Consider the following 23,948-nt stretch of genomic DNA (forward strand, 5'->3'; position numbering starts at 1 on the left):
TCACTTTCCTCGTTTGCCTTAGAGGACTTTTTCCTGAGGACCAAGCCCTGTCTCTACATTCCCAAACATGTGCAAGTAGCCGTGTTTGGTGTTTGTTTGTGTAACCATAAACTGAGGCATTAATAGTTCCACCCATGTGCTTACCAGAGACACTTGTCCCTTGTCTCTTGTCCCTGGTGGGAAGGACTCAAGGGAGCATATGAGAGGCTGCCACTTGTGCAGCACCTAGAAAAGAAACAGCAGGCATTTCTCCTGCTGCTTCTGCTCTCTCATTTGCATGAACCTTTGGAGAAGGGACAGAAAGAGTGGGAGAAACTCCAGCTGTTTCTTGCCTTCTCCAAAGCTTCCAGAGCGAGAAACGAACCCGCCTCTCTAGCCAACCCTCTAGGCAACATCTTTTCCTTACCTATAGAGGGCTTTGGAGCACAAAAGCTCCTTTTTCCTATCTTCTTCAAAGCTTCCTTCAGATCAGAAAAAAAAAAAAATGCTGTGTTCCCCCCTTGAAACAGGGACAGCTGGAAGGAGAAGCATCTTGCAGCAAGCTTTGGTACAGAAAAAGAACCATTTCTCTTGCTGTTTCTGTCCTTCTCCAAAGCTTCACACAAGTCAGAAAATATTTTTTGGTGACTGCATCTAGAGGGCTTGGAAAGAAGGTGAGTCCCCCCTGCTCCGCCAAGAGAGATTTGTTTGAAGAACAAACGAAACAGCAGGCATTTCTCCCACCGTTCTTAACATATTCTAGCCAAAACTCCCCTCTTTCCGAATCTCTGTGTGCTTGCCAGAGGGTTTGGGAAAGAGGCAGAGTCTTGTTACTTCCATAATAGTTTGGGGCAGGTTAAAACAGCAGCAGCAGAAGCTCCAGCTTTTACTTGTGTTTCCACTATACTACATCACAATCTAGAAAAAACCCAGAGCCCTTTCATGAAGTTCTCTAAATGTAGCAAGAGGGTGGGGAGCTGGTTGTGAGGACCAACAGAGGCTTGGGCTAGGAAGCCATATTGATATTTGTAGACTCCTAGATAAGCTGCCTTTCCCCTAAAAGAGGCTTCCTCAAACTCGGCCCTCCAGATGTTTTTGGCCTACAACTCCCATGATCCCTAGCTAGCAGGACCAGTGGTCAGGGATGATGGGAATTGTAGTCTCAAAACATCTGGAGGGCTGAGTTTGAGGAAGCCTGCCCTAAAATGTACATATTTTAAGAGATCCTTCAAAAGAGCTTCCTTATGACATTGTAACTACCATAACCTAAAAAGTGGAGGATGAGGGCAAATAGCCTCTAAAATGTTTTTTTTTTTTTTAAATTAAAGGTCAGTTGAAACAATCAGAATAAAAAGTGCTGTATTACAAGCTTTTTTCTTTGCAGGGAAGTTTTAGAGAAGCTGTCAGTGCATGGTGGAAGAAAACAGATATTAGTAAATATGAGGGATTTATTTATCTTATTCATAAGATGCATCATAAAATAAATTCTCTACCTGGTATTCAGAAAAATAAAGCACAACAATAAAATATTCCAATAAAAATCTATAAAAAGTTTAAAAATTATGTTAGGAATTCAGTGTAGCAGTAAGGAGATCATTACATCAGTTCAAGCATTGTAGCTTGCCAGATGGAGTGATCACCCCTCTCCTTCCCCTGTGCATTGTTCTGGGATTTCCCCTGATACCCGGAGCCAACTGGGAGGCACACAGGGGGAGCAGAGGGGGGTGAAAAGATCTATTGTTCTAGCAAAATATCTTGTGCTGGCTTCCGCTATGAGGACTCATTAGTTGAATTCAGCTTGAAACATTTTAAAATTTCGCGCTAGACATGAACAAGTATTTCTGGTCTGCATCCCTTTCACCTGTGTTCATTCTTGAGTCCACTCTGTTTCATGTCCAAATTAAAGTCTTATACAGCGTGTTCTCCTTCATGTAGAGCACGTGTTGCAGGGTCTAACAGCACACCCCCTCTTGGTTACTGGGTGGGGCCATTTGGATGGCCATGACTGTGATTGGGCCAATTTGGGTTGTTGGGGGAGATTTTGATGTTACCATTTAGAGGGTTGGCCCGAAGGTTATATATTCTTAGCACACAGCTTTTTTCAGTCTCTTTTGCTGTGTGCATCCAATCGCCCGCCCACCCTCCCTAATTTAGGGCTGTTGTGTTTGACATTGCTATGCCTGTCATGGGGTTGTCTGCTTTTGGGGCAGGGGCCTGGTAGGAATTTTGTCCATTGGCAGATTGGCTGGTGCCATTTGGTTTTTGCCTACTGCGTAGCAAATCGTCACAACTTGTAAGGTTGCGGTTAGGCATTGGTTAATTGTTGGTTGGTGGAGGGGATGTAGTTGGCAGTGCCTGCCCCTCCAATGCTGCTGCTGCAAGGGAATTCCGTTAAAGGAATCCAGGGGCTCGCCATGCTTTTGTCCGAATCCCTGGTCTGGGGCTTGGGCCGCACAAGCCCTGGGAGCATGCGGGGAGAGGTGAGGGCCTGGGGCTCAGCTCCATTTTCTCCCCAATATTGTTTTCCCTTACTGGCTTTCGCTGGAATCCGGAAGTCAGTTCTGTCCCTGGACGGGGACAGATAGTCGGAACCAATGCCTAAGCAACCACTCACATTTATGTATTTTAATGAAGTTGTGGCCAAAATTATGCCAAAAACTTTAAACAAAAATTCTGCATGAATTGTGATTTATTTAGGGGGTGGCTTGGGGACCTTGTCACACAAATAATAAACAGGAAATGCTGCCGTCATGCTGCAGTTTGCTTGGCTCATGAGGGGTGGCAATGCAAACTAGATATGATGGTAGACATTTGAGACCTGCTGGACCAGTGGAGGAGTGAGATGGAAGCCCGAAGGTAGGCAGGTGTATAGGGAGGGGGTGGTAAACAGGTGTACCTTCAACAGGTTACCTACACTGCCCATGGTTGGTGACTGCCTGATCTCAATGGGTAGGGGAGCATTCCATAAGGTAGGTGCTAACATACTTATTATCGAAAAACTTTATTGACTAAAGCAGTCCAGCTGACCCAGATATTAAAATCTTCAGGGGAAGCCCTTCTTGCCTCTGAGTGAAGCCAGCACTGGCTATAAGAGATAAGGCCTTCTCTGTGATGGTCCCCTGTTTGTGAAATTCCCCTCAGAAGTATGGCTGAAGTATGGAAGAAGTGGCTCTCTCACTGTTTCACCTATGTTGCCACTTGAAGACATGTGTTCACCCAGGCCTGCGGAGGCAACTTTTCTTTTGAACAAAAAAAGTACATGTTATTTAAAAACAAAACTTTCTAAAATCACAGCAGTTTCTGCAATGGCAATAAGTAATGCTGTTTTAAGATACCGTGTTTTTTTCTTACTTTTATTTTTTTCTACCTCTTGGAACAGATGGGTAGTTTTAAAAGGAAGCTGCTAATTGCCTATTTAAAATAGTTTCATATGACTCACTTAGAATCAATTCCTGCAATTAGCAAAGTAGAAGCTACAATAACCTTTTGTACTTCTAAATTGTAGGATTATTTTACTTTTCTCTTCTTTCAACAACAAAGGTGTTAATCTCACTTTTCTAAATGCAGAGGTATTAAAAATGTAGTCAGACAGCAAGGGGGTTTAGAAATTAAGAAAATGCGGTGACATCTTCAGTTAATGGTCACAGTCACTTCACACTCTTGTATTTTTGCTTAAAACAAATTGCCACCAAGAGTTTGATATCTAAATGGGTATTAGTCTTCTCGACGCATGCAAAGATGTTTGTGTTCTGATCACAGGAATTCCCTAGCTTATAATGCTATGTTTTCTTTTAGTGAAGCTATTTTTTTACACCAATTCATAAATACATATTGAGTGATGGAGGAGCAGCTGCAAAACACTGTATAATGTAGTGTGACATGAAGGAAACTGAACATACTATCTGAGGGGCATAGTCCAGGTTCACATGATGATTTCCCCTCAAGAAAAAGGGTGCCTGTCCGCCTGCCCCTCCCCCCCGTGTTAGTATGTATAGACTCACAACAACATATTTTATGGGGAAAGGTGGGGGGGGGGCAAACATCATAAAAGAGGATAATGGGTGGGATTCAACTAATAAGTCCCAACAGCAGAAGCCTACACAAAGATGTCCGCTTGTGCAAATCAGCTTTCACCCACTCCTCATCCTGTTCCCCAAGCCCCCCAAATGGGCTCTGGGGGCTTGGAACAACTCCCAGGACAGTGTGCTGGGGAAGAAGAGGGGCACTGATCCGTCTGTCAAACTGAAATGCTTGCCATGATGGAATTATCGACATTGTGTGACACTGATTTCCTCCCTATATCCCAATGATCTAGGAACCAATGCTATATCCAAGTTGACTCATCCAAGTCCAGTAAAGTCCAGTAAGGTGGTCAGTGTTCCCAGCCTGCCATTTTACATCATTACCAAGCAGACTTCCTCTTGTGAGGTGGGGGGTGACAGGCAGCAGGGCAGGGCAGAGCAGGGTGGGGAGGATAGTCCAGAGAAAAGAGGTATCTTGGAGGGCTTATCCATAAGACATGGATGGTCAGAAAGATTGTTTCCAGCTGGCCTACATGGGGCTTGTAGTTTTCACTCTGCCTCAGTTAGACAGCATTGGAAAGCCTCTCCTCTTCCCCAAGGGGAGGGGTTGTGAGCAGGTCTTGCTTCCCGTGCTTCACAGTGGGCATGGATGGCCCACTGCGTCACAAAGAGTCCCTGACCTGTGTCATGTCCACAGCCAGCCAATACGGCTGTCTGGGGGCATGCGTGGTTTGCCACTTTTAAATGAGTGTGGGACTGTGGCTCAGTCTGTTTGTTTCCTGCATGCACAGATCTCGCTCAGATCTCCTGTGCACGAGGCGCTTCTTGGTTCAGAGCTTTTCTTTCAGCACCCTTGGAACCTTCCTTCCTGCTCCATCCTGTTTAGGCAGCCCTGTTTAGGGAAGCTTTTAATGTTTAATAGGTTATTGTATTTTAGTGTTTTGTTGGAAGCCGCCCAGATGGACAGGGTATAAATAATATATTATTATTATTATTATTATTATTATTATTATGGGACGCGGGTGGCGCTGTGGGTAAAACCTCAGTGCCTAGGACTTGCTGATCGTAAGGTCGGCGGTTTGAATCCCCGCGGTGGGGTGAGCTCCCGTCGTTTGGTCCCAGCTCCTGCTCACCTAGCAGTTCGAAAGCACCCCTAAGTGCAAGTAGATAAATAGGGACCGCTTTCTAGCGGGAAGGTAAATGGCGTTTCCGTGTGCGGTGCTGGTGCTGGCTCGCCAGATGCAGCTTCGTCACGCTGGCCACGTGACCCGGAAGTGTCTCTGGACAGCGCTGGCCCCCGGCCTCTTGAGCAAGATGAGCGCGCAATCCTAGAGTCGGTCATGACTGGCCCTGTCGGGCAGGGGTACCTTTACCTTTTATTATTATTATTATTATTATTATTATTATTATTATTATTATTATTATTATCCTCCTGTGGGTGCCAACTGGCAAACGCCTGAGCCTGTCTGCTCTCACTGTGCGCAGCCTCCCCACTCTTCAAACAGCTGATGTTTGGAGGGTTTCAAAGGACTTTCTTTCTGCGGCTGCTGCAGCTTCCTTTCTGCAGGGACTTTGGTGGCTTGAAAACATCGTTGTGTGTTGGAGGGTAGGTTGTGGCCATCACCTACCCCTCCCCTTGAAGGGTATTCTGTTAAAGGAATCTGTCCGATGCCCAGGTGGTGGCTAGGGCAATGGCACAACCCTCCGGTGACTCTAGAGGAAAGCTTCCAGTTGATTTGCATCAACAAGCTCCCCCTATAGGTTGTTAACCCTTGTGTAACTCCCTGCAGAGTAGGAAGGAATCAAGTATAGTCTGTTCGGATCCAATGCCCAAGCCAATACCACTCACATTCTGTAACCAATAAAGTTGTGGCCTTTTTTTAGCCCATTAACCTAAATTACTTGTGTCCATGTGTCTTATTTCATCACAAAGTGGGGAGCGGGGCCTTGACTCACAACTACAACCCATGTTCACTTTAAGGAAAGGAAACTTCTAGGCATGGTCAGGAAGATCTGTGTGTATAGGCAGAGTAGTTCAAATACATTAATTGAGCGAAGAGGCATAAGAAACTACACCAACCTCTTGGGGGTGGTTCTCCCTCTGTGAAACACCTTCCCTGGTAAGGTGTGCCTGTTGTCCTCAATACTCAATACCACCAGGAGAAAGTTCAAAACATTCCTGTTTATCCAGGCCTTTGATGGCCAACAGACACCAGCCATTGCAACCTTGAAATTAATAACTGTGAGGATATGTGATCGCTTTAAAATGCTTTTAGATGTTTTAAATATTTTGGATGGTTTTATATAGTTTTTAAATGATGAAAACATGTTTTATTTTTGTTGTTATTCTATTGTTTTAACACATTGATGTTTGCTTCATGTTTACTCCTTTGGGAGGAAGGATACACACACAGACACATGCTCATGTCAAGCAATGAAGAATGAACACTGAGACCTTAAAGATGATGCCTACAAGGCAGGCAGCTCTTCCTGTCACTACCCCACTTCTTCACAAGGATAAATTCAGGTACAGGGTGGGAGGGCTTTTGCTAGTTTCCTTGGGTTTTTTAAAGCTTTCCCAAGAAAAACCCCCAGAAAGACCCTGTATTTTTAAATAATTCTAAGGGGAAAAAACACCAAAGCTCAGAAACACTGACGAAAGCCAGTCACATAACCCATCACTCATTTTAAACCTTTCTACGCATGACCCACCTTCCCGCTCCTTGCTCCCAGTCTTCTTGCTGTTCCTGCCGGTTTGTCATGACAAGAGTGCTTTTCTGCTCATTTGGGACTTACCTTGTTGATGGTCCTTAAATACCATTTTGATATAAATGAAAATGAAGGCAGTGGCTTGCCTTAAGACCCCGACTTACAAATTCCTCTGCAGAAATAGCACAACTGTAAAGCAATATTCAATGAGACAAGGATGTTCATAAAACAAGTGTTGTTTAACTAGACAGCTACAGTCTTCTTCACCCTTTAAAGTTCTTCTCTACTCCAGAGGCATTCTTGCCCAGGAGCATGTATTCAGTTAAGTGATCCTTTAAAAATTCACATTCATGCTTGGTTAAGCATGGGGGGGGGGGATACAGACTCAAATATATCCAAGTCCTATGAGTTTGATAAAAATTGGCTGCGAAACGTATGACTTCCATCATATCTCTGCCACCCTGTTTATAGTTTGTTTTTTTAAAACAGCATACAAAATCTGAAGTTGAACATTTTTGAGATGCAGAACAGAAGGCCTAATTCTGAATCTAAGCAAGAATGTGTTGATTATAATAGTCACAGTTCATTAGGCTGCATCTCTAAAGTTGCCTTGAAGATGCTTTCTTAGAAGCTTAATGTCTGTTGTATATTTGGCAGAATAATGTAAGACCTATGGGTTAACAAAAATATGGCATTTTGTTTGCTTGTAGATTTGTTATTTTATCTTGCTAAAGTGTGATAGCTCCACTGAACACTGAAATATCAAAATGAAATCTGAAATATCAAAATGAAATCTGATACTGAAATATCTAAATGAAATCTGATACTCAGTTTCAGATCAAAAGCTGAATCCATTTTAAAGAGGACCTGAAAGATGTGCAACAATGGTCGGTTACCCAGTCAGGGGTGGCAGCAGTTGCAGCCCATCACATCAGGCTCCAGGACCCCCTCAGAGCAATGTCTTCACTCTGGTCTCCTCCCACCCCTTAAAAAGTTACCTAGAACTGACCTCTGCATTGTATCATCTTCTTGATATCTGAGATAGTAGAATGAACATTAGTTAGCATATTACTGACACCATTGTATGTTATATATTTAGACCTAAGTTTAAACACCACACAATTCTAAAAAATGACAGGGAAGATATAAAGCACAATGTCATATAATATGTCACTGGAGCATGAGACATAAGAACAAAAACTGATATTAAGTTTTGGACAACTTTTACATTTCCGGTTTGAACTTCACACTCATTTTCAAAGTGGGAAGAATGATTCACAATACATTTTAATGAGACATCTGAAGGAAGAACTGTTGAACATTACGTTTTAGTAGTTATTAAGTTCAGACAAGTAAGTAACTCAATAACACATTTCTGTGATGTCTGACTCATAGCATCACAGAATCGTAAAATTGGAATGGTCATCTCTTCCAACCACCTGCAGGAATCTCAACTAAAGCATCCATGACAGATGGACATCCAACCTCTGCTTAAAAAGCACCAAGAAAAGAAAAGTCCGCCACCCTCTGAGGGAGTCTGCTCCACTGCTGAACAGCTCTTACTACTAGCTTTTTAGTTTTGAAAAAAGAAGAAGCTAAATGTTGGGAAATTTAGGACAGACCAAAAGGATGCACTTCTTCACACAGCAATTCACTCCCACAAGATGCAGCAATGGCCACCAACTTGGCTTTAAGAAGGAATTGGAAAAATTCAGGACAGCTAAGGGTATGAATGGCTTCTACTCATGATATGTACTACCAACTGGTATCAGAGTGGATATGCCTCAGTTGCTGGGGAATATGAGTGACAGAGTGCTACTGCGCTTATGTTCTGTTTGTGGGCTTCCTGTAAACAACTGATTAGTCACTGTGAAAGAAGGATGCTAGACTTGATGGGCTTTTTGGTCTGTCCCAGCCAGGCTCATTTTATGTTCTCTTATGTTACCTTTGAACTAGCTCACTGTTGTGTGACCAAGAATATTACATACTGACCCAGAAAATCATATTGGTACAGGAGGAAGACAAGCTGATGCATCTGTATCAACAACTAAGGCTACAATATATGATTTAGAGAGGTTATGAATCAGCATAAAAATAAACAAGATTTGACCATACCCATTACCCAAAGGCATTTTTTACATCCCTATATTGATATAATCCTAAATACTTGGTTTTTTTAGCCAGGTATAAGAGCGCTCCAGATGATTGTCAGCAAAGTGGTTGTCCTACCTGCTTGGCATAGAATGCTGTTGTAATTAGCTTAGGTCCCATGGTTACATATTAAAAAACTGCAGGCTTGAATATAAACTGGATGATTTTTATAACACATTATAACACATGTTATAATAAAACTCCTATATGCTCCTATACATTGAAAGAAGCCCTACATCAAGCATGAGTATTCATTAAGCATAATCATTTTATAGGGAGTTGTAGCTGGCTACAGTAAACTATATTCGCCCTTAGAATCTGAAGACTGATAAGTCATTAAATCGAGACTGAACAGGAAAAAGTTTGAATTTGAAACCTAATACCATGCTAGAGCCACTCTAAAAACATAAAAGTTGTCTAAGCAGAATTCCTATAAAAATACATTCATTATACAATACCTTAGTCAAACAATAGTTAAATGCATCAGTGTGTCTAATGCAAGTCTTTACATTCAGTAATGGTCTCCTTCAATTTTTTCAGTGACCAATCTAGTGATGCAGACAAATTTCTGTAAATGAAAACCAGTTTATCCCACACAGTGAAAAGGCTCATAAAAGTAAATGAGCTTTATATTTAATGTGAACCCCTAGCAATCTCCTCAATGTCAATGCTCTTAGGGTTATAAGAAAAAGTTACAGCTGTGGTAATGCTGTTTCCTGGCTGCCGATTGTTAGTATTCATTCCCCATGGTAAATCCCAGATCTGTTGTCCGGTAGAATGCTTTTTACAGCATTTACAACAAAGAAGGTTGGGATTGTACCAATATTGTCTTCTTTTATTAGAATTCTGTCTTTTTATTACACACCTGGAATGGCATTCATATCTCCACTCATATGAGAGAATGGGGGTTAATGCTACCACAAATACAGCTTTATCTGAAGGCATTTTGACACAGATTGCCAGGTTACAATTTGGAGATTGATCCTGTATCTTTACATTTCTCACTTAAGTGGCAGGTTCATAAGCCAAATCTTTCCCTGCCTGTTTTGACTCTGGTCCTTTCATTTGTTTCCCTCAACAAGAGCCAAATGATTCCACAAGTATGCAGCATACCAGCTAAACAAGGATGGCTGAAAAGGTAGGAGAAAATAAATGGGACCTAAATCCTACTGTGTTATCTCATCCTGTGTTGGGCATATAAGCATCCTCTTATATGGGAAACCAGGAGCATGATGGGCATTGAGGTTGGCGTAGTGCAAACATATGATCAGCAGCACTGAATTGGCTGTGCCAATCATGTTGCTGACTCGCCCCTCCCAGTACGCCAGAGTGATGACTATGACGAGAGATCAAGTAAGCAGCAGCGCCCCACCAACTGCTTCTGGACTGTACACATCCATAAATGTTTCGAGCTTCCAGCCAGAACACACCACAAAATGCATTGATACAATGGATCTATTCACAACTTAAGAATTCCAAACAGGCATTCTTCAAACTACAATATTCACCCAATGAAGTGTGAGTGGATTTTTTTTTTTAAAAAAAACCTGACTGTACTCAGGAATAATCTACTAGAACAACCCTAGAAAAATGATAGAACATGTTATTTATAGTTCTCAGCTGAAACCGCTCAAATGTATCATCAATTATCTATAACCAATACTGGACAAAGACACTTTCCATGGGCCTTGGGTGGTAGGCCAGCACTTGCTGATAGACAGGTTCTCTCCTAACTAAAACAGCTACTCACCAGCAACAGCAGGCCACACAGCAGAGATACAGACATAGGGAAGAGCCAAAACAGAGTATCTATCTATCATCTATCTATCTATCTATCTATCTATCTATCTATCTATCTATCTCTATCTATCATCTATCTATCAATCATCTATCAATCTATGTGATATTGCCTTACCTATGCGAGGATGCATTTGTTATCAACAACTGTTTTATGGATTATCATGGAAAATTATGAAATTATCAGTGTCCTGCATTTTTTCCTGCATTTTATTTCCTCTGACATCACTCCTTACAATCCCCCCACAACCATGATATATACCTGTAACTTAGGACAACACTTTAATGCTTTTGATAAATAGCAATCCACAATAGGTTATGCAATAACCATTTGCTAATGCTTAAAGAGTCCAGACTCTTAGAAAATACAGACGGCTTAAGCTTTTCGAGAAGCCCACAGGTCAGTATGTTCATCTCTATTACTAATAAATATAGGTCACATATCATGCTAATATTCTTAATTATGTTTTGAAATCCAACAATCAATAACATGGCAGTTCACAACCAGCTGAAGAAGCATGATGCTTTTTATGGTTCACAATGTGGAATTAAAAAGCTCAGCATTTATCTATAATGACTATAGATTGTTTAAATAAATGGTCAAAATTGTACAGCACTTTCAGCAGAGGGAACAAAATGTGAATTGACAGATAAACTGTATAAATTCGCTGTAAATATGGTTCTTTTACTGTAGGACACCATTAAGACATGTCCTTGAGTCTAAGCAATTATTGACCTTTACAGCCTCTTCATGTGTTGTACTTCCTTTCTGAAAGTGGATATAATAATAATAAGGAAAAATACTTATTGTTGAGAATGGAGTGCATAATGAGGTAAGACTAGATGGAAATCTGCAGAAAATAGGAAGCTATTGCAATCATTTCAATAAGAAGTATCAAGGACTAAAGATGACAAAGACTACACGGTCCACTTCTGGGTTTTCTCACTACTGGTTATGAAGTCAGACAATCTTTATAACAGGTGTGCTTTCTTCCCAGTCACACTTTCAGGAGTGTAATTTATTATGGATCTTGCAGTATGCAGGTAACTGAGTCATATCTACAGATATGTGTCAATGAAGAGCTATCAGAGCTTTTACAGTCTTTCTGCAAAGGGCAATAAGCAAAATGTTACAACCCATTTAGCAATAAACTGTGCATTTTCTCTGCAAGGCTTTTCCTGCATTTTTTATGTGCATCATTTAACCTATCTCTAAATTTAATTCTATATTCTCTGGTAATTTTCAAAATCTGAGTTGGAGCCCAGGTGGTTTCTGTTTTCTCCATGGGCAGGAAAATATATCTCGGTATGAATCACTTTAGCGATGCAGAAAGAAGTGGAAAAGCAGAATATGCATTTCAAAAGCAAGAACTGTGAGAAGTGATGCGCTGTATGGGAGCTGCTTGTGTCCATGTATGCATCATTTAAGAAGGCGCTGAGATAATCTCAGTCCCATTGCAGAATGCAACTGAAAGATGGCTATAAAAAGGTGCAAGTTAAAGAAACTGTTTTTGTTCAACCAGCTCTTCCTTCAGCAATCATTTCTATATATATTCTAGTAATTCATATTTCCATCATGTAGAAAACTCTGCAGATTTCAAACAACAACAAAAATCCGGGGGAGGAGGGCAGACTGGATTTCCTTGTTTTAGAGAATGCAAGGATCTGTCAATTTCAGTTCCCTCGGTCTTTCATTTTTCTAATTCTCCATTCAGTTTTTCACATTTTATAGCAATTTGCTTTATAAAAAATCCATCAGCATTTTAGTGTGATTTCCCTCCCTAATAAACACATTGGTATATGCAGTTTTAACTAATGCGCACATTTTTGAAATTTATCCAATGTAGTGCATTTTTGTATGTTATTTTCACTAATATCTTAATTATTATGCACAGCTTTCACCTAATACATGGTTGCAGAAATGCATTGCAAAATATGGATAGGTGTGTTTATGTTTGCATATAGTTTCAGAAAGTGTGAATTTGATAAATTTGGCTTTGAACACATACTGAATTGAATTTCTCTTCCATCCCTAGCTAATCTTAACACTTCCAATAAGCAATATTTTCTTTCTCAGGGGACAGCAAAGTCATAGATACAACTTTTATGCCTATCCCAAATGACGACATGTCAAAGATGGTATATTTGAAGCAAACTAATCCAAGGTCTACATAAATTAATAAAATTAATTTCTATTATAAATTTCTATTATAAAGCAAATAAATGTAAATATACTAAAGAGGTAAAGATCATGGTTCAATGATAATATAAGATTCATCAGGTGCTGTAAAGACAAAGAAATGTTTATATAGCTTTCCTTTGTGACTTGTTGAAAAATGTAAACCACATACCTTATGACACATGCATAAAGCCCACTGTCTTGGGGCACTGTTGGACGAAACCAAATGGCATCTTCCTCTTTGCTCATTCTAGTTCCATCAAAAGCTATAGGCTCCTCAAAGTCTCCAGGTCCAGAGCTTTTGTACCACATTAAACTGAGTCCAGCACTTTGTGCTAGGGTGTAATTTGCTCTTATATATCCATAAAACAATGCACACTTTATACGAACAGGTTCTCCCACTAAGACTTGATACTTCTTGTAATCCACTGACCAGTCAGTACACCCATCCGCTAAAAGAGAAAAGAAGAAGAAAAGACAATTATGTGGTATACTGCTGAATATACAGCACAGTTCATACTTAATTTGTAATTGTACTTCTTTGAAGTTGTCATGCCAGAGTTATTGATTCAAAGAAAAATACTTTAGATTGGTTTCACTGAATATGCAGCCAAGACTGACCACAAAAATTGCTTTCCCTATTGGTGCCATATTTTCCACAGTGTGGGACAATCAGCAAATCTCATCAACCTACTGGATAATTTAAGTGATAAGTAAGAAATTATCCTTTCTCTTCACTATATCCTTAGGCTGAATTATCACAAAATATTTGATTGAAATATGTGCAACAGAGTCCATCTAGCCCAGAGGGTGTCATAATCACTGAACAGCATTAATCAAATATCTTCAAGTTAATAACAGAAATGAAAGAATGGAATTATCCCATCTTTTTTAAAATGTGGCAAGTTAATGGCTGCAAACTGGAAAGTTTAGGTTAGATTCTAAGTTAGGGGGAGGCAAGGTATTAATGTTAAGCTTAATTGCACAGCAGAACAAAATGTCAAGATAAATTATTCAGGTCATTATGACTGGGTATTCTACAACAAATTTACTGGAAATATCTGACTTTTCTGTATTTAAAATTACTAGGAGTTAAACAAAATCATCCAAGTGGTTATGTGTATAAGATTCTAACTGCTAAAACTATCTAATCTAATCTGATCCTGTGAGATAGAACAGGTTATTTACTCTGAGGAGCACCACTTTCCATTTAATCTACTTATTTATAATGATATGAACGGGGAGGACAATATTCTAGACTCCTGTCTTGCTTACAGCAAGCCAGAGCTGAATATGCAATTCTGAGTTTCTCTCCTTGAAAGCTTGGGGCAGGCCTAACTCTAAATTTGGAGGCCAGATCTCTACCGCCTCCCCCACAAGCCCCCTGAAAAATCCTTCTGATTTTGGTAGTGGTAAAGAAGAGGAAAAAATAGATACAGTCCTGAAGTGAGTGGAACCCAACATTTCACCATTTGATGACTGGATAGAGGGTAATAACTTCCTCCTTAGCTGATCTGCATGGACTGTGCACCTGTGTGAGTAAGAGTGCGTGGAATGGCCACATCCAATTTTGGCCAATCCAACCACTTGTATGTGGCTCCCAGGGGGTTGGCCAAAGTTGAATGTAGGCTTCAGGCCATAAAGGGTTAACCATCGCCTCCTTAGAGCATTGCTGAATGCTAGACAGTATGATAGACATTATCCCACAGCTAGGCAAAACCTTAAACAACTCCAGAGTTCAAGTTACAAGAACAGCTTTATTTAAGTCAGTATGAGAAAAAGGGAGAAAAAAGGGAGGAGTTTTAAAAGAAGGCGGGGAGTATTCACTATCTTGCATAATGTACAAATATCTTCAATTAACATGAAACCAGCATGGGTTATCCCAGGCCATGCATCAAAAGGCTTAAGAACATGACTTTTTTTTAGCCCCTGGAGATTCAAGACAGGCAGGGCTGTTAGTCAGCTAAAAAGAAGACCAACTAATCAGCAATATTAAAAAGCAGAGGGGGTGGGCTTGCAAATAACACTTTTGCCAAGTGTTTTAAGACAGTCCCCCCACTCCTATTTGAGGCTCTGGAGGCTGACATGGGAGTACAGGGGCTATATTAACAGCGAGAAGGCTTAGAAGCTGTTGCAGGCCCCCAAGGGTGCGACTGCCAGCTGGCTGTCCAGCGCATGGAAGCCCCTTCACAAGGGATTTGGAGAAGTCAGTGGGGCTGCCCACCTGTCAATCATGTGGCATTATAATGGTGTCATGTGGCTGACAGGTGGTAACCCTGCCAACCCCTAAAAATTGGCCCATGAGGCTACGCTTGTCTTGGGAACTGTTAAGTTGTGGGTTGACATAGCAGATGACACAGCGATTTCTCCAAAGCAGCTCTTTATTTTGTAAGCTGGAATAGAACTGACTAGCAAACAGCTCAGCCGGCCTGCTTTTATAGGCAGCTGGCTGTCAACATTGTAGCAACAACAACCCAGAGTTTCCCGCCTAAAATAACTGACGTGGACCTGAGTGAAAACTATCTACAGACCTGAGTGAAAACTATCTACAGTATCCCCCTGCTGGCCCAGGGTGAAACTTCACTACATAACAGGAACAGTGGTCATTAGATGGCTACAACAGCTGTGATAGCTCTGTTCTTAGGAAAGTGAAGCTTGTATACATAAAGAACTATCTATATGTGCCTTTTGTTCATGAAGTGTATATGATGACGGGTTCAAAACACATATAACAGTTCACGATTAACTCAATTTTCCAGCCCATTCCATATTCCACTTTGTAGCTGCATACAAGTGTTTTGGATGAAACACTTGCATAAATTATACATAGACATGGGGAAAAAACATTTTGTGTCATAAGCACAAGGAGCATGAACATTGTCTGTCCCCTAGTTATACAGGTAGTCCCTAAGTCCTCAATTACATAGTTCAGAAATATGGAAGAATTTATTATCCATTATCCATTTTCATTCGTGGTTAACAGAAGTTTGGCTATGCAGAACTGTTAGACTTCAGTTAGCTCAGCTGATAATATATCATGCTGTAACACTCAATGATTATCCATTTATTTGTGGCACTTAAAATCTACATCTGCATATTTATTATGTTGGAAACCACTTTGCTTTCAATCTGTTCAATGAGTTCACCATGCTTTTAAATTTCAAAAAATACATACTATAAAGGAGTATTCAAATGAGTCCTGGGAAATGCGAAATATTTTTAAATCTTATGATAGTTGGCTTGTTGCAACTGTAACAAATTCAGAATATCAAAAGCTAAAATACAGAGAGTATTATCATCATAATAGCAATACTGTATCAGGAATCGAAGTTTGGAGAAATAGCAAAAGTCTCATCAAAAGTACCTTACACTTAGTGTTAAACACTGAATCCATAATCTTAGGCACACAAACCGAAACTCATTCCTGCTGAGCTAGTGAGGGATAGAGGTGCGGCTTCTAGAGAAATGTAATCACTAAGAAGGCTTCCCAGCTACCCCACATTTTCAAACCATGATTGGATCCTGCCAGTCCTTGATAATTCCAGGTCAGTCCTGAGACCTTGTATGATCAAGAGGCACCACTGTCTTTTTCTACCACTATGAACCTGGCAATACATTACATACACCAAATGTAGTAGACATATGTAGCTAACCCTTACCTGTTCTAAATTCTGAATCTCTGCCAAGAAGATAAGATTGAAGGGGAAAAACACAGGATAGAGATTTTGCTGAACATTTTTTTTATCATTTCATTATTTGTCTATATTTAAGTTTCTCCTTAGAAGCCTCATTCCGTGCCCCGAAAGTGTGGGATGCCCTTCCCTGGTGGTTTTTTCCAGTATCATGTCCGTGCAATGGGCTCGTGGGGAAAAAGCTGTCCCATGAGTCCTTGCAAAGAGGAGGGAAAAGCCTATATGAGACAGTTTCCCCTGGAACAGCTTCCCGTTCATTCTCAGGTTGGAGCCTTCACTGAACAATTTTGGGTTGCCGGTTAACAGGACCAGAAATGGTTTTTTTCTTTCAACCTGATTGGCACTTGGTTGAGGGTATTTTGCCTTTCCATCAATGAAATTATGACCTTCGTTTGTTAGGCAAAGAAGTTGTTTGTTGAGGGCGGAAATGGCATTGGGCAGGATCAACATAGTATAGGAGACCCCCATAAGGGGTCTGAGGGGAGGATTGACCACAGCACTCCCAAGCTTAGGTTGGGGTATCTGCCTGGCTAGAATCTGCACCCGGGTGAGAGCTTGCTTGCCCTGCCTGCTGCTGTCAATAAAGAATTGGCCTGATTTTATCCCACCACCATTGTACAGTCTGGTTATTTTGCTGCTCTCATGGGTCACATAATGCGCTTGCCTGGGCAATGTAATTTTCGTCTGGAGTTGCAAGCAGAGAGGAGGGAAAGTTATTCCTGCACAAAAATAAGGTGAAAAAGTAGCCGCCAGTTACATCTGTTCTCCTGTGTTTTTAATTGAAATCCCATTCTCTATGTTTATCTCTGGGAGATCCTGCGGTATTCTCAATAGGGGTGTGCATCAGATTTGGGCAGATTCCATATCTGAAACAAAATCAGGCTCTTTCTGAAGGATTTGGGACTTCTGACCTAAAGTGAGATCCTTCCAAAGAACTAAAAACCAAATCAGGGGACACCTAACTAATTTGGGACAATCCATAGATTCTGACATTAAAAAGCAATAACAGTACAGTATGTCTGCAAAAAGAAAGAAAGAAAGAAAGAAAGATGGCCTCCAAGCTTTCAGTATAAGATATATACTCTAGGATGGAGAGAAGGCAAAGGGATAACTCTTTTGCCTAATTTTTAATACGAGAGGGCTCTCCAATTACAGCGCTTTAGGGGGAGGGATTTTGCAGTAATATATCACCTTATTCTTGCTTTTGGTGCTAGTAAATTCTGCAAGTGGTACTTGCTGAAAAAAATGCTGAACATTCAAGTCTTTCTACTTCTATGTCATATGCCTAGACATCCACTCTTGTCAAATCATTTTTGTCACCGCAGGAAAAACCCTGTTGTTATTTATCTAAAATTTTGCAGGACTTATCCCCTTAAAAGGAGCTGCCAACCTTGCAAATTTCACCCACTTCTGCTTTTAAAAATAAAATAAAAACTTGAAAGGTGAGGAGCACACAAATCCCAGACTCTTCATGTGAAAATTGGCTGACCTTAACCGCTCTTAGAGGACTACTGTGCTTGTAAATCTATCCAATTATGTCAAAAGGGGGTGGGAAGTTATAGCTGTGCTTAAATGTCCCCAATAATAGCAAAAGGAAAGGCACAAAGTTTAGGATATACAGTGGTACCTCAGGTTACATACGCTTCAGGTTACAGACTCTGCTAACCCAGAAATAGTGCTTCAGGTTAAGAACTTTGCTTCAGGATAAGAACAGAAATTGTGCTCCAGCGGCGCGGCGGCAGCGGGAGGCCCCATTAGCTAAAGTGGTGCTTCAGGTTAAGAACAGTTTCAGGTTAAGAACGGACCTCCAGAACGAATTAAGTACTTAACTAGAGGTACCACTGTACTGAATAATGATTTGGATTTGAACCTGAGCCAAATTGAAGCTTCTAGATTAATCTAAACCAAACTGCTCTGTTTTCTGAAGCACTGTATCAGGGTTGAAATGAAACCTTTTCAACAGCTAAAGCTTGTAGGCTAAAGCTTGGTTCCAAACGATAATCACTATTCAAGTGTAATGTTTTATCAGGTCTTCATTGCTTGCCTGCAATATGGATTATCAGCCAACTGCTCATGTTCCTGTATCCAGTCTTTCTAGTCCTTTTCTGTCATCCCCTAGACATACACCAAAGTACACACATTTCTCAAAAAAGCTTTCTTATTTTTATTTTTTTAATTTAGGCTAGTGATCAGAGACAGGTGCTACCAGTGGTGGTGGTTATTTCAGCATTTTGCTACTCATTACCACATTCATTTATGTAAATTCACCATATTTATGTTTTAACTTATTACCCACCCAGAACTACGGTAAATGAATGAAAATAATCTGTAATTGCCTGCCAAACTTATTATAATCAAGGTCACTGTGGTACCTATGAAGACTATAAGCACCATATTTAACCATGAGAACTGTATATAGAAATGGGTGGCTAAAATGTATTATTAATATGAGTTACATGTAGCCATGCATATGCACTATACTTGAGAAAAAGTTTTCTAAAAGCCCATTCCAGATAAATGCAGATGCAGCAGTGGCTGGGGGGATAAACATTCAAAGGATAATAATGAATAGATTAGCAAAAAACTAAAAACAGGATCTATTTATATTTTGCTGTAGTGGTTGCTATGTCTGGTCAAGTTTGAAATCTTCATTAATGATTTAGATGAAAAAGCAAATAATACACATGAGCAGTAAACTTGCAAGTCAGTTGGCTAGAAATTTTAAAAAAGAACTATATTGTTCACTACACTTATCAGCTTCTTTTTATCTGACCATTTCCCCTCCTTCAGTCCCATCTGTGGAATAAATTGTTGCAGTGATGATGAACTGATAGATTCACTAGGCTCAAACTTCCCTCTGTCCAAATTTTCATTACCACACCTTCCTACTACCAATCATACTTCCTTCTTACTTTTATAATTGAGGAAACACTTGAATTATTCAAAAAAATGAAACTTCAGAGATCCTTTTAATGAAGTGGCTGAAGTACCTAATCTCTGTTTTAAGCTGCAAACAGTTATTGCACCTGATAATAGCACAATGTAGGGAATAAGATGAATATCATTTACCCAGTTGTTTCCTTGAATAGCTTTTGCGGATGAAGTAAACCACAGTATATCACTGTCCTCATAATGAGATCGTTCTGCTGGATAAACAAGCTCCCTGCAGGCTTTACCTGCTGATCAGACCCAGCGAACCAAATATTTACCCATTCTGAGGGGGCCCTCGCCACCATCCTCAAAATTGCACACACTGATTCAAGGGAAAATTTGATTCAGAGAAGTAGAAAATTGAGCCACTAACTCCTGGGCCTGTTGCTACAACCTGGTTTAATAACAGAGCTTCAATTCAGTTTCTACATTCTGTGAGGTAATACAAGTCCCAGAGTTTCCACTACAGCTCAAGAAATCTAAATTCCTGTTATATCTTACCAATTTAAGTAGAGAACTAAAACAAACCAAAAGTCCAGAAAAGGAAACTGTACAAACAACATGTAAAAAGGACTGTAATAAAAACCATAGAAGATATGAGAATTTTTACATGCCTGTATTTACAAATAATATAAAACACGAAGGTATTTAAGATAAAGATTTTTTAAATCCTTCATTCCTATCATAATTGCCAGCTAGCACTCCTACTGTACCATGGCCAGCTATCAACAAAACTAGTATGTTCAGAAGCATCTTTGTATATTTTACAAATTGTTTCTTTTTATAAGTTTAGCACAATGATTTGTAATTTAGCAAATGAGGTAAATAATATTTGTGAATTTGTTTCAGACGTGCAGAGAAATTTTGGGAGGGGCAAGGGAGATAATATGTGGAGATGCTGCATTACGAATGGATGAACCTGTCAATTCTGGCATCTCTCAATTTCTCATTTTTCCAATCTTAAATTCATTCCACACCAGTATTCTGTTTTTAAATTAAAAGGTCCTTACGAAAATTGTAAATTTGTCCTAAAATGCTAAATTTTGCATGCAATTTTGCCAAATATAAACATTTTTGCAATCATTTCTAATATAATGCTTTTTTGTATGTTATATTTTCTGACGTATACATTTTAGGTGTTCAGTGGTACCTCGGGTTACAGGTGCTTCAGGTTACAGAAGCTTCAGGTTACAGACTCCGCTAACCCAGAAATAGTACCTCGGGTTAAGAACTTTGCTTCAGGATGAGAACAGAAATCACGTGACGGTGGTGCAGTGGCAGCGGGAGGCCCCATTAGCTAAAGTGGTGCTTCAAGTTAAGAACAGTTTCAGGTTAAGAACGGACCTCCAGAGCGAATTAAGTTCTTAACCCAAGGTACCACTGTACTCTCCCTTATATTAAAAGTATTTTTGAGCTCAAATTTCGCATAACAAAATTCAAAGAAGTGCAAATTGAATTTTGTTCCTGTCCCTAGTCCAGAATGCAGTGTTTGGTTTTAATTCAATTGGTTAGCTAGTGATCATTCCACTAAAACTAAGCTAGTTTATGTCATTTGCAGCTGACACCAAGCTGGGAGGGGTAGCTAATGCTGCAGAAGACAGAATTGGGATTCAGCATGAACTTAACAGATTGGATAACTGGGCCCCAACTAACTTAATTTCAATAGGGACAAATGTAAGGTTCTACACTTTGGCAAGAAGTACCTGCTTCATAAGTATAAGGCGATGGACACCTTGCTTGCCAGTAGTACATATTAACAGGATCTAGTGGTTGTAGTACTGTGTGCGCAGCTGTCTCCTGGTGGGCAAGCTTCAAGCTTTGCAAGAGAGCAGCTTCAGTCTTCACCTAGTAAGCCATGGTGCAAAGGTGTGGGAGGTCTGCAGAATGGAAAGAGGGGACTTTGCGGGAGGCAAGGAAGGGGGGGTGAGATGAGCACCCTCCCACCACTGCAGAACCTTCTCTCATTCCAAAGACATGTTTCAAACAGTCAAAAACACCCAAGGAGGGTACAAATCAGGGCTTTATCTGATTCCCGAGCCCAATATTCCCTATTCACATTCTCACCTAATACCCATAACAAACAACAGGGGGACACAATTTTCTAGTTTGCATCAGGTAGCAAAATATCTTGAGCTGGTCCTGGTATTGGAGCACACTGGGGAGGAACCCACAGCACCACGGAGAGCTCCTAAAGAGTAACTTCTCCCAGAAAGAGTTGGGCATTAACTGAGATTTTTTTGAGCCGCTATCTCCAGTCTGCCTCTGCTAGGCTCTGCTCCCTTTTGAAGAACTAAATCTCTAAAGGGCCAATCCTGCGGCCAGAAGAAAGGCAATTCTGCATTGGACTGGCAAGGTAGTGTGGGAAGCACAATTATCCAAGCACAGGAGAAGGTGCCTATGAGGTCCTGGTTCCAATTCTATGGCCCCTTGTGTCATGGCATCTGGTTCAGTGTGCTGCAACCTACTAGATTTGGGTCTAGTATAACCCTGTTCACTAGATTCCAACTTGGTGCCTTGCTTGCTGCTGGACTCCACGCTTATGTCATCTTCTCCTCAAAGTCACCATTCATACACACCCCATCTTAGTGTGGGGGGATAGAGAGCTTTAGGCTCCCCATCCTGGCTTATTGAGACTTCAGTGTGGCTTTCCCTATTGGCACTGGGAACAGCTAAGTAGCACACAGAGCTGTTATATGAGCAGCAAGGAGGGGAAAGGATGAACCAGCTAGGGAGAGACTGCGTGGTAAGCAGTTGTCGGTCACATGCATCTACAGGCCTAGGATTCCCCACAAGTGAGGGCTCTGAAATGCTCAACATTTCCTCTGCAAAAGTTGATGGAATAAATCAGAGAAATCCATATACTTCAGCTTAATCAAGAGTCTCTGGGATGGTTCCAATAGACTTTGGTGTGAAATGTAGTTTCAGAATAAGCTGTCTGCAGATCTCATGGTTCAAAATATATGTGCAGCTTCTTCCCTTCCCTTTCAATTCACATTGCACTATGTATCCTCATGAAACAGTTTTGTGCTTATAGGTAATTTTGCATAGTTGACTCGGAAGCTATATGCCATGGGGGTAAATACAGTGAATTGGTAAAGTAACCTCAATAGGCAAAGCTAATGATAAATGCTGTATCTTTACTGGAAACACATTATAAGATTGGCTGTTTCAATCAAAACACACTTTAAGGCACAGAAAAAAAATATACTTTGGCTATAGCTGAGCATGTGAAAACCAGACTTGGATTTTCAAAAGAGGTTAATGGAGTTCAGTACTCAAATCTCATCAAGATTTATAGAAATTAGATGCAAAACTCCCTTGGCTCCTATAAAATTCCCAGACCTGGTTTATTTGATAGCTGGCAATTCCAGGTAATTGATTCACTCTCTCTGTCTCCCCCACCCCTGAAAGAAAACAAACTGGTAGTATAAGAGATGGAAAAACTAACCCCTTAAACAACCCTTATACATGCCATAAAAATCAAACATACACAAAAAGGTGCTTTTTATGACACATTCACAGAATGTGTCAAATGTTACTGTCTCCACATTCCCCTCCCTCACCTCCTCTCTTCAGGTGTAATAATTTTCTTCTTCATACAAACCCACTATCCTACTGACATTAATATAGCTAAAGGAATAAATGTTGGTTCACACTCATCTAGGAAATGATATATTGTCTTTTCCTGCTTCTATCTAAATGCTCTAAATCTGGGAATCTCTCAGATTTCATCACAACTGTGACCTACCAATCCTATCTGCATATTGCAGTACAAGTGTTGGCTGCTTCAACATGGCATATAAATACAATTTCTATTCTATTAAAAATCCATAACCAAATTTTTGAACACAGTCCTTCAGGGCTGTACCACATCTCTGTCTGGTGTCAGGGAACTGCAGGCAGCAAGGGAGGAAAGAATTAGAGGATACAGGGAACGATTTCCACTGCTCAGTACTGAGTCCTCCTCAGAAGACAGAGAAGAGGATAGTGAGTCTGGGGAGGAAGGGGTGCTTCAGAGAGAGGGGGATCCACGTCACAGGGGAAAACGGAAGGGGCTGAGCCGTTGGCTCTGTTGGTCTCGAGGGAGAGAGAAAAGAGAAAGTAGTTAGAGCAACGCGTCATGAGAGACGGGTCGCTTTGTTTATTCTGCATGTAATCTTGTCAGAAGGAAATAAAGAAAGGAATTTATGGCTGGCTGCCAGGAGTGTTTCTCTGCTAAGTGCAGCAACGCATGCAGCTGGCTAGCTGACACCTGGACAGCTACTACACATTGGCTCTTAAGACTTGACGAGGAAGTGAATGTCAGCTGCATCATCAATGGCCATCATGCCAGAAGCTCCCCTCCTTTCCCTATTCTGACCTTCCCCTTCAGTTTGTTTGCAGCAACACATCGAACAATCAGCTCTGGTTCCTCTCACTATTAATCTGCACCTAACCAGCCCATGACAATGACATTCTTATTAGATTTATAGTTAAATCTACAGTACA

The 23,948-nt window shown here is 40.6% G+C and overlaps 1 protein-coding gene across 5 annotated transcripts in view; it reads right to left on the reverse strand.

Annotated features, from left to right (window-relative positions):
• Positions 1-23,948, reverse strand: part of IL1RAPL1 (interleukin 1 receptor accessory protein like 1) — a 670,572-nt gene that overhangs the window by 332,695 nt on the left and 313,929 nt on the right. For all 5 annotated transcript variants that reach the window (XM_079972249.1, XM_079972247.1, XM_079972245.1 and 2 more), the window contains one exon: positions 13,010-13,289. In XM_079972249.1, coding sequence (XP_079828375.1) covers positions 13,010-13,289 — 280 coding nt within the window. The remainder of the gene's footprint in view (positions 1-13,009; positions 13,290-23,948) is intronic.

Source organism: Podarcis cretensis (genome assembly GCF_951804945.1).
Source record: "Podarcis cretensis genome assembly, chromosome: 4".
Lineage (NCBI taxonomy): Eukaryota > Metazoa > Chordata > Lepidosauria > Squamata > Lacertidae > Podarcis > Podarcis cretensis.